The 12,465-nt window shown below is 32.1% G+C and overlaps 1 protein-coding gene across 2 annotated transcripts in view; it reads right to left on the reverse strand.

Annotated features, from left to right (window-relative positions):
- Nucleotides 1-981: 981 nt before the first annotated feature.
- The window catches only part of LOC118179794 (ankyrin repeat domain-containing protein 16-like), a 47,231-nt gene continuing 35,747 nt past the window's right edge, over nt 982-12,465 (reverse strand). The window contains exons 3-4 of one of the 2 annotated variants that reach the window (XR_015043924.1): nt 9,123-12,464; nt 982-1,878 (exon numbers count right to left, since the gene is read on the reverse strand). Coding sequence is in view for 1 of the 2 variants with exons in the window: in XM_085826617.1 (XP_085682743.1) it covers nt 1,850-1,878 (29 nt within the window). In the remaining variant the exon portion in view is untranslated. The remainder of the gene's footprint in view (nt 1,879-9,122; nt 12,465) is intronic. The other variant, XM_085826617.1, reaches the window with a different exon arrangement.

Consider the following 12,465-nt stretch of genomic DNA (forward strand, 5'->3'; position numbering starts at 1 on the left):
TCACAGTTAAATAGTGTGTTAGAAACATATTTTTACCCACACTAGTTAGAAATCATAAACATGTGCTAAATATAGCAGTTCATCTAAATTCAAAGGTCATTTAGCAATTGCTTATTTACTCTCATGAAGAAACACACGACAATGTTATATGCAATAAATCATTTGCATGCAAGAGTGAGCTAAGAAATGCTGCCTTTGCAAGGGGATCTCTCAAATTTAATCTTCAAATGTTGGATGTTGCATGACTTCTGTTTTTGTGAAACTTCAGCTGATTTTCATAATACTTTTTTATATTAATCACCATAATACCAAGTACCTCCGATTCCACGATGATCTCGTTAAAATCGCAAGGCTGAAGCTGGACATGTAACTAAGATGATGGTAATGGTATCACTGCTTGCAAGCTGAAGCATAGGTCCAAAATGCCCTCCCTTATTTAATAATTTTGGTATGACTCCACGATTGTGTTTTATGCTAATTTTGGTTGTCTGTTTGCATTCGGTGATCCAATGTTTACCTCATGTGTTAACTGTATGTTTCCATTCCCCTCTTTACATTTGTACATTTTCTTTTAGTGTCTGCTGCTTATTTATTTGAGGTTTGCATTTTTAAGAGGTAACACTGTGATAAATCTGAACACTACTGGTATACATAAAATGACAGTTTCATTGGAATGCACTCTATTGCCTATTTGGGAATAAAAGTTTTTTCTGCAATGCGTGTTGACTTGCATTTCTTCATTTATTTTCTAAAAGATTTTGAGTTAAAGAAAAACACACTTTTTTAAAATTAATTATTTATAACTCACTCATACGAAAAATGTATTACATAACTGTATACTTAAAGAACAATACATATTTTTCCGATTTTAGCTTACGTCTGCTAAAATCAAACAACAGTTATAAAAGGAGGAGGAAACAAAAAGAATATGTTTGCTTTTTCTGTCTGAAAGAAGAATGCTCAACTACACAGTACAGTACACTAATTTCAAATTTATATTTTATTGGGACTTACTTTCCTGAATACAGGACAGAGAGGAAAAAAAAATATTTATTTACATTTACATGTAACCATGCAAATCGCATATAAAATGTGAAACTCTTAATTACTTCAAACATTTCTTTCCATCGAAAACATGTCTTATTATTTTTTAAATGGTTTAAATATGGATTTGCGGCTCTCGAACATTCATGAAATCCACCATGAGGCTGCTGTCATCATAAAGTTTGGCCACCCCAGGTATATATAATAAGTTATTTGCACATGCAAGTATGTTAAAGGCACATATTGCTTTCCGCACAGGTACAAAACAACATGAGTGTGTTCGTGCCATTTATACTCAAAAGTCATATTAAATCTTTATCACACATGAACAAGTTGTATGTGATGAATTATTTGCATCATTAAAATAAAATTGTTTACACACACTGGGGGCAACTTACATGAATGCAATGTTTGTAAATCATCCGCACACACAAGTGCATTAAAGAGACAAATACTTATCCAGCGACAATGAGAAATGACATGAATGTGATATTTGTAACTAGATATTCACAGTTAAATGTGTGTTAGAAACACACATATTTTTACCCACACTGGTGAGAAACTATAAACATGTGCTAAATATAGCAGTTCATTTAAATTCAAAGGTTATTTAGCAATACATGTGCTTATTTAATCTCATGAAAAAGTTATATGCAATAAATCATTTTCATGCATGAGTGAATTAGCTAAGGAGTTTATTAAAAAATGCTGCGTTTGCAAGGAGATATCTCATATTTAATCTTCAAATGTTTCATGCTGCATGACTTCTGTTCTTGTGAAACTTTAGCTGAACCACGCTTTTATACTAATCACCATAATGCCATTTCTTGCAAACTGTAAATACAAATAAGAAAATATCTAGAATTACAAAATAAGCTTACTTTTAAGTTCTGAAATATTATTTGAATTTTCAAAACTGAACACAATGTAAAGCCAACAATAAAGTCGAGAAATTATCCAAATTGGTGTACAAATATTTTTAATTCATTTTTTAAATCTGGAACACAACACAATACAAATCTGATTTAAACTTATCAAAAACACAAAACTGTAATTAAACTTTATTAAGGTTCACTAGAAAGTATGAAATTATGCATTGTATGGATATTTACCTAAATGATAAGTGGAATTTGGTTGGAAATTAAGAATACAGATTTGTAAATAGATAAAAAAATAACTAGAACAAGAAAAAGAAGTTGAAAAGAAGTATTTAAAAAAGACTGATGAATAACATTTTGAATAACTCTAGAGTTCCATTTAATTAAATGAAATTTAAAAAAAAAAATTGTGTACGTATTTTCATTTAAAATGAAATTACATTGAATTACCTAAACTAATATACACCATCATATTATTTATTTAAATATGATTTATAATGTAAAATGACACTTTCCTTATAATCAAATAATTATAAATACAGTACAAAGTGTTTAATCCGGGAGTCCATAATCCGGAATGATCTATAATCTGGACCTCAAAGCTACAAACTTTCTGCACATGCGTCGTTTATGCATGCGCATAATACGTTTATGCATGCGCATAATACGTTTACACATGCACGTTTAATGTATAACAAACAGTATAAGCTAGGCTAAAATGATCTAATTATCTATTTCAGTTAATGTTGCAGATTGTGTTGTTCCTTAATCTTCTAAATGGATCCGGCTTATTATTTTTTGCAGACTATTAGAGCAGTTTTATAAAAAGTAAGCTTGAACTTTCGATTATGTCAAAGAGTTTCCGATTCTGAAGCTGCCAAAGGATCTACAAAGCGAAAGCATGTTTCGATGTCCATCAAACAAAAAATGGATAAAGGCATGAAGAAAGTGACAGAGAGGTTAGTGAAAACGAAAAAATTTCGACTGACAAGTTAGTTGGTATTCTCGGCACAGCAATTACAGGACTTGAACAGCGGAAGTTTGCAACTGAACAAGAAATTTTGTCTGTTTATAGAATTAAAGAGAAAGTATTAGCACATAAAACAATGCAACTTAAACAACTTACATTGAAAGAAATGTTTAATAAAGTAAAGAAATAACTATAAAGGTTTTTTTTTTAAATTTTTGATACCCTTTAGATCGTAATTGCTTTTTATTTCATAAATTACGGTTTCATATTTTGGTACTTTTCAGTTTCGCTTGCACAAAACTCTCCAAGCAGACTTTGTTGCCAACATCATACAGTACACACATAAAAAATGTTAAAAAATGTTAATTCTAAGAATTTTTTATTTTGAAGGCATAAATATTTTAATATGGTTTAACATTTTGTAAAAATACATTAATTTAAGAATTTACTATGCTTTCATGGTTCTACATCCTGATTTGCCGGTTTAAATCGCGTGACCCCAAGTGATCTCATCTCACGTAAACTGCGCTACAAAAATCTAATTCTCTCAGCAGTTATTTACATTAATTTCAACTTAAATCTTAATTTGGAATACAAGTTTAAATGCAAGAATTATTTCAATTTGTACGAATAGCTTACTCAGAAAATATGTAAACCACAGTGCTTTACTTCGCTAGTGCATTCTCATTAGAATTTATGAATTTAACAATTGATTTTGCCTTTTCTATATTTTTGCCTTCGGGTGTGCAGTGTGATTGCATTCTAATTGACTTAATTACCATGAATGGTCTTAGGGCATAAAATTTAACTATCTTGTAAAAATTCTATGTAATTGTATGCCAGTATTGAAAGAAATAATCAATCGGATAAGAAATGGCTGCGACTTGTTTTGAAAATGAGGTGTAAAAGGTTATCAGCGAAGATATTCCGTTTGGCATCAGTTGTACCATTATTGGCGACTTTATCTATTGCGCCGGCAAAACGGAAACGTACCCCTATTTTTAATTGTATAATTTTTGCATGCCATCTTACCAGATTTAAATTGATGATCTATCATCCGGAAAATCCTCTAGTCCGGAATCGCCGAAGTCCCGACGAGTCCGGATTACGGAATTTGTACTGTATAATAGTAAATAACTATCTAAGATTGATGTTTTAATTTAGATGAAAGGTTAATTTCATATAATATTTTTTATTATTATAATTTATATAGAAAAGGCTAAACATGACTGAATGGAAGCATAAGAGTAAATAACTATTCCAGATCATTATTATAATTTATATAAAAATTGCTAAACATAACTGAATGGATGCCTGCATCGCTATTTCGCTACCCAGTTATCGCTAAAGCATAATTTCATCTCGTTGGTTGTTCAAACATAATTTTCTATAATGAATAATGCTTTTTCTTTGAAAAAATTCTTGTAAAGTACAGAATCGCCAACTTATTTGTTTGCTGCTTTTTACAAGGGTCAAAACAATTGCATTTTTGTCAATTTTCTTTTACTTTTTAAGTGAAGATAGGTCGAAGTGTACATAGATAAAGTCAAGGGTGTGTGCACAGTGCCATTTTTCAGCAATTCTGGGATTTTTGTTTTTAAGTGAAAATAGGTCGCCGTGTACATGGATACTGAGTATGTGCAATTCTTAAAAACGTGTCAAGCAGTGGGTGATTCTGCACTTCACCCAAAATTTTATTGCAGACTTTTCATCGTGGGCATTTCCCATATTGTTAAATCCATAGGATATCAAAAAAGGATTTAAAAATTAAACTAGTATTTCAATGGCATCTTAAGAAATACAGAACTATATAAGCTTACGCAATCTGAAATCAGTGCGTACGCTAGATTACGCGAGCTGTTAAATGGGCGCATTTGCGCTGCAATTCTTTAACGGTCCTCAAAACGGAACAATAACAAAAATTCTTTTGTACAGATAGCTCTCCATGTAATAAGATTAGAACCATTTTTGCAACTTTCGGTACAGGTGTCTAATGAAGAGAAAGTAAAGAGAACATAAACATGGGTAAAAGTATATTTACGGGTAACCCCTTGACAAAAACTGCAATTTTTGGCGGTACATGGAGACCAAGTTTGTGCGAATCTTTGACTTGTTATTTTGGCTTTGTGTAGCGCCAAAAATTATTTTAGCACCAAAAAATCGCTGCTACAAAAAGACAAAATAACAAGTCGAAGAATTGCACGAACTCAGTATCCATGTACATATTAACCTATTTTCACTTAAAAAAATATCAGAGAATCTCAAACTTGGCATTGTGTACTCTCTTGGCTTGGCAATAAATGAAACAAAAACTTTATGATAATACATGGGGTACCCTTCAGTCTACAGTAACCTAAACATGTTAAGAGACCAACTTTCAGAATCAAAAATAAAAAAATCAAATAATTTTGTTTTCAATGTCCTTCAAAAAATTCTCCAAAAATAAGATATTCATCAAAAATTTCTCACAAAATATGACCATTAAATGATAATGCCAACAAGATTTAAATCATTTTGTCACATATTTTAGAAATCGTATGCCTTTAAATCCTGAGTATGTGAGTTAATCGAAAAGGCACCCCTACAAACTCTGCACGAGCAAACAGACGCAAGACTTGTGAATTTTGAAAAGAAAAGAAATCAGAAAAGTGTAAAGTGAATTTTACAGAGAAAACTGATACACATTTAAATATACAGAAACAATTACACAGTATACAGTTCTCACGAAAAAATATTAAAGATGAGAAATGAAACTAATCTTAAAATAATTTCAACAATACTTTTACCTTTGCTCAGTACTTCCAAAACCTCCATACTTTCCGAAGCACCTAGCAAAAAAGCTACTGCCTATGACATTTATTAAATTGTTTATTTTTTTTAACATGTGTGCTTTAAAGCATTTATTATTTTATTTTATTCTTCAGAGACAAACTATTCCTGAGTTCTTAAAATGGAAAACAATTTCATCTTATAATATGATAGCAGAAAATACAACTGAATTACTTTAGCTTTCTTTATCTATTACATGAAAAATTATAAAAGTTTTCAAAATAAATATCTATCATGCTTCGATTTCTTACATGCAGAGATATGACGCTACACAAATTTCTTCTTATACACACTACACACCTGGTGTCACTGATCTTAATATGTCCAAGATTTGACTGAAAATGTCGGAGATTTCATTTCACTTTTCTAACAATGCAATGGAATGCTGCACTTATTTTGTAAATTTTATACACTGACACATTTGATACTGGAGCCCAAAAGGCATGGTCTTTAATACTTGTTCAGGATGAGTGGAAATATCTAATATAGTTTTCATGACAGGTACCAAGAATGGTATTACTATCTGTAATGGCATGGTTGTAATACATAACTGTGTGAAATTCAGAAACAGTTTAAAGCAAAACACAAATAATTTACAGCATATATATTGGATGAAACATTTAGCCACCATTTAGAATTTCAGTTTTTGAAGTTCTTATCCAGACTTCATTATGCAGCAGATATAAACATTGAACACTTATCATGTAAAAATATATTGAATATTTCATCTTGTGGAAACAAATAAATGGTTTATAATTTATTTTCATCAAATGTGAATCTCTGTTTCTTCTACAGGTTCACTAGTATGCTTTACACTATTCAGATTTGCCTATCTGATTTCTAAGAATTTTGCTATACGAATATTCTGTCAACCTGTGAAAAAATTCTAGACATGACCTCAAATGAGATTTTCTAGCTACAGACAAGTGCTTACTGCAAAAGCAAGTAAAAGTTGTTTCTAACATATGTTCAAAACACTGGAGGCCACTCTTCTGCGCAGATAACATATACATTTTTGTCATCGCACTAAATGGCTCGTTACACACGTAACATTTATCTCTTATGCTTATATCCATATTTAAATCCTCTTAGTGAAAACGAATGAACATTTGTGCACTACATAAGACTTCTCGGTACAAGTGACAACAGCGGTAACCCCATTTGGTTACATCATTCAGAAAGCATACAGGAGCTTTGCAGGAGGAAGTCACTAGCGCGGAATGTTCACGATCTGGGCACCACTTTTAGTTCTTTGAGGGAGGAACATAACATTTACCCACTCTCATAAATTCATATCATATCCTGGAGAATAAGCCTTTGACATACAATTGGGGGCATTTCTTTCCTTAAAAGGCTCAACCTCTGTGCAAAGCTTAAGTGCAAGGGAAAGACAGGCCTACATTCAGAAGTTAGAATTGATTTTTAAGGCATCTTTTACGATTAACGGTGCACTCTGGTTGAAATTATAATTTATCACGAAAACTCAGAAGTACCAGAGCCGGGCTCCAGTGCAATTTAAGCTCTGAGGCTCCTGGTTAAAAACCTATCCCAGCAGAACAATTTTTTTCAATTTTTCAAATGTTGACGAGCATTGTATGGGAAAGAGTAATTGCAAGTCTGATATAAAGGTGACCATGAGTCGATGTTGACGACAAGAGTTCTAAAAATAAGCACCGAGTAGGCAAGCAAATTCACTTTCGAGAGATAGCTGTAACTGAGTGTGTAGCTGGATGGAGAGCTTGAGGAAAAGTAGCAAACCTGGTGCCATTTATTGGCCATTTCAGGAGGTGTTGAAACTGAGGAGTCAGAGCAGTCATGTGCAAAGGAGGAAGAAGGTGGTAGGTGGGCGAGAGATTCTCAATGTGCAGGGGAGCTCTTTTCATTGCCATGCAATTTTGAAAGGGAAGCCGAAAGCAAGGGGAGGAGTTAGTCTAAGACATGGGAGTTAATAGAAATTTAATTAAAATGAAGAAGAGTTGCAATTAGGAGATATCATCTGAATTAGTTAATTGTTGGGATATTAAGTTAATTAGAATTTGAGTTATTAGCCTGTAAGAGGATTAGGAAGATTATGTAGATTTTTTCAATAACAGTTTGAGATTTTCTTAATTTGTTTAATTTTTGGTTGATGAGCATTGTTAGCTTAGATAAGTGAATACTGAAAATTTTTATAGCATTAAAAAATTCTATGAAGGCTGATGGGGAGTTTTTGGAGGTTTTTGGTTTTGAGTGAGTTCAAGAGTGGGATACGGTTGATTTGGAGTTTTTTCTATCTGCTGTGGTCCAGAATTTTGATGTTTATTGAGTAGTACCCTCATAGTAGGAATATTTTTTTTTTTTTTTTTTTTTTTCTGATTTGCACTAATAGTTTTGGGTTTGGGGAATTTTAAGGAAGCACGATAAGAAGCAGAGTGAGAATTACTGCTGTTTACACAGATGGGATTTTCTAAGAAACCTGCTTTTGGGCAGAGTGAAGTTTTGCGTTCTCCTGCACACTTGACGCAACATGGGGCTAGGAAAGTTTTTGGAAGTGATGCCATTTTTGGCACTGTGAAATGAGGTTTTTGTTTATGTACCTTTGAATTTCAACTATGAATAGTGAGAAATGTGTAATGTCATATAGAGAGTCAATATTGGGTGTAGGAAGAAGTTGAACTTGACATAAAGGCATGGGTTGTTGTGTACATAAACATGTCATTTGTACTATTTTATGTACGTTATATCCTGGTTCAGTTAGAATGTCACTAATTTTTGTGGTGTCCATGTCAATAGGTAATCCTCGTATTACGACTTTAATTGTTTTTTTGTGTAGTGCATTCATGAGGTAGTGTTTTTAAGACATGTAGTGAGAGTTCTATGATCATCGGAAGTGTTTGAAAAGATTTTAAGAAATTAACCGCTGAATGATTTTTAAGATAAGTAGTGAGAGTTCTGTGATCATCGGAAGTGTTTGAAAAGATTTTAAGAAATTCACCGCTACTTTTGCTGTAAAATTTAGAAGAGGATTCAGGGGCAAGTTGCTTCAGATATACATTTTGTTTGATGTTGCTTGGGAGTTTTACCATAATAGGAGGTACAGATTTTTTTTTTAGTGGAAGAGTAGTTTGATCCTCAGGAGCTTTAGAAAGAGTATTTTGAGTATTATCCTGATGATATTTCGCATTGTCCGCATTTAAGATATGAAATTTATTGCTAGTAGTTATGGGATTTTTTTACGTGTTCTTTTTTTCCTATTTAGGCTACTCGAGTGGGTTTAATGAATCCATCATTTTGAGTTGAGTTATTATCAGAAAGATCAGAGTTATCTAATATTTTCCTTTTTAGATGTTGCAAGTCAACATTACTAGCCGATTTAGAGGGGAAGGGTTTAGTACACTGAGAAATTAAAATATCTCGCTTACCTATTAGGTAGTCCTTCTGCAGCGTGTCTTCTCGTAACATCTTTGCAAGTGCCTTGGTGTATTTATCCAGTTCAGTAACAGGTCTAGTAGTGTCAAGTTGTTTTTTCGTATCCTTGATTGTGTTAATTTTCAATTCCAATACCTTGATTTCCAAATTTAGTTTTTCAATCAACAGAAGGTCCATATTCAGTAGCGGTCATTGTATCATCAGTGAAGTCATCCATAGGCAAACTCCAGTTGGAAAAGCTTTTACCCAGAGGAAGAACACCATGGTTCGACTTAGGATCATGGCTCGCCATGAGAGCGGCGGAAGAGTAACCTTCACCCATGGAGGCTTAAGGCAGATCTCCAGAAATTCTCATCCGATTCGCAAGGTTTTGTTTTAGATATAATGTAGAGAAAATTCAATTCATGGAGGTAGGAAAGGAAGGAGGGCCCATCCGGCACTAGAAGTGAAGCACTGCTTTGAAGCTTGGGTCACCAGATAGGGTGTTCTTTGTTTACATCCAGAAGCTCGCTTGACACGGTTCTGATAGTATTTCGACAAACGACAGTACCATACAAATCGAAAAACGGGACAATTCCACATAAAAGAAACATTCCTAGTATGATGGATAATAACAATTTGTATAGTTTAGCGACATTTAAGCAAAAATCACATCTTGGTTATTTTTCGATAACTAACAACAGTGATTTTTATTATAAATTTGTTTTATAAAATTCTAAGCTGTTGAACTACAAAAATTAAGATTTTAAGATAAATGTTATGCTTAAAGAATGAAAAATACCTTACGGTACATTTAAAATTGTATACGTCTTTCGATACCCTTGATAGAGTATTCGCTACTTTTATTTTATTTTGCAAATGCCAAAATGTTTTAAATAAAACAAATTTTTTTCACATCCAAATATTATTGTAACATGTACCTTTTAAATTTTTAGAGGAGAGGCTTTACTGCTTCTCATTTTAAACTCATCGTTTTAATTTTATATATCTTATTTGTAATTAGGCACATAGGTCAGATTAAGTTTTTATTAAATAGAGTAACACATGCAAGGGTTATCTGCCTAAAGAGAGAGATGCCATCGCGGAGAAATTTTGAAGAAAAACTGACCTTTGAGTGGGTATTAAAAATAATGCATATAATTTTCATTCAAATTTATTCATATATATTTTTTATGTAAAACTTTCATGTGTATGCTAAATTAGTGTAAATTACTTTACACGAAAAATATAGTGAATGCACAGAAATTAAAGATTTGCACATGCTGGACATGAAAAATAGGAAATATGTATGGGTATTTATGCATGTGCTTGCAAAAAGCATGTATCAGCCTTTGACAAAATACATAAATATTCATTAAATTATTTACAAATGTATTCGAAATAAAGAATTTATTCACTTATAAACAACTGTAAAAGTACAGTGAAGAAATCTAATTATTAAATGTATCTAATTTATAATGATTATAAATGTTATCCGAATATATAATAATCCTAATATTGAATTGTAAACATAAATTGAAATCCTGTTGACAAATACGTTATAAAACTATTTAAGCAAGAATTGTTCGTATTAGAAAGCAATCTGTTAAAAGGTATTGTAAAGCAAATGCTATGAGATGCGCACTTAAGAACATAATAAAGAGTTTTGGAATATGTATTGTTGAAATGAAGGGTAAAAAAAAATCTGATAAGTATAATTAAAAAAATTATTCCCCTTACATTTTATATTAACTCAGTTAAAAGTTTTAAATAATACTTAAAAAAAAAATTATTTTATTCCCTTTCAGAAATGTTCAGAGAAAGTTAAGTACTATTTAAAGTATTTCCTAATAATTCTCTAATTTAAAATGAACCGAATAGAGCATTAATTATAAATTGACTTACAGTTTTGGATTTAAAAGATGCCTCAAAAGCCAAAAAATCATGTCATATTTCAGAAAGTATTTTAGGAAAAAGCTCTATAAATAGAAAAGAAATAATGCATAATTTTAATATTAATAATACAATAAACTTTGATCTTAATTTTTGTACCTTAACCGAATAAAATCGAATTACCTTAAATTTTTTTTCTAATCTAATTAATGAAAACTTGTGGAAATATTTCATTCAAATTAAACCATTCTGAGAAAACTGTCCTGTGAAAAGTATAGCATTTAATTCCGTTCTGAATGAAATGTTGTTTAAAAATATGTTGTTTTCATACACTTAGGACTCTGAAGTGCTGTAGAAAAAGAAAATATATACATTTATATGTATATTTAAGACGTAATTACAAAATATTTACATTCGAACGCGTCAAATCCCATTGAACTCAATGGTAAATGACCCAATGTTTTGGTCACCACGTAGGGATCGCCAGTGCTTCAGAGCAGGGTACGGGAGAAACTTGTTAGGGCTACTCCATCTTACTTCCTACCTCCATGCTACAAGGAGGGGGGAAGAAAATCTAACAAAGGTCGTTTTCAGGACAATTTTAGTTCACTCTAAATGAAAAAAAAAATTGTAAACATGATTAATTTTTACTGCAGTTTTCGACACGTAAATAGAATCGAATGCGAGTCGGGCGGTGAGTTAAATAAAAATGGGCAATTAAAAGCTACCATTCTGCTAAAGAAATGCACGAACTTTGATGCTAAGCTTCACCATGCCTGCCGAAATATCACATATATATATTTAAGAATACTATTAAAACCTTAATGTATGATACAATACTTCAAACACGCGTTTTAAATACATAAACTATAAACGAAGTCCACGGTCTAAAAGGAACTTATTTAGGTTATCTCCTACACTACACTTTTTCGCTGCGCTGCCCGCATTCTTTTCATCCCTCAAATATTGTTTAAACATTATTTTATTGACTAAGTATGTAGGCAACGGCAAACTGCTGATGCCTTTAATATTTCGAATGTTCTTTCGAATTGCGTTCAAACATAATTTATTTAGTTGAATGCAATTCTTTGATTTTCTGGACATTGTTTTAAAAACTGAAGCATTGTTTACATTGCCATAGATAATGATGCAATCCTCCCAGCAGTGAGCGTGAAGGTTTGCACAATCTATTAGCAACTCTGCCAACAATGCAACAAATCCCTGTGATCACGGATGTCGATGTAGTTATTTCCAATCAAGAACATTTTTACCAAATTTTCTTGATTCGAAATTACCACCACGTGAAGAGAGGATTGTCCATTTGAGTTGGTTATCTTCACATCCGCTCCTTTCTTCCTTAATTGTTCACATATTTAAAAAAAAAAAGAGGATTGTTTCGTATAGGAAGCACGTTCCACCGCCATCAACAGAGGGGTCGTTCCGCGACTTGAACACTGGTTCACC

The sequence above is a fragment of the Stegodyphus dumicola genome, chromosome 11 (assembly GCF_044657685.1).
Source record: "Stegodyphus dumicola isolate Sdum_Otavi_A_Nest chromosome 11, ASM4465768v1".
Taxonomy (NCBI): domain Eukaryota; kingdom Metazoa; phylum Arthropoda; class Arachnida; order Araneae; family Eresidae; genus Stegodyphus; species Stegodyphus dumicola.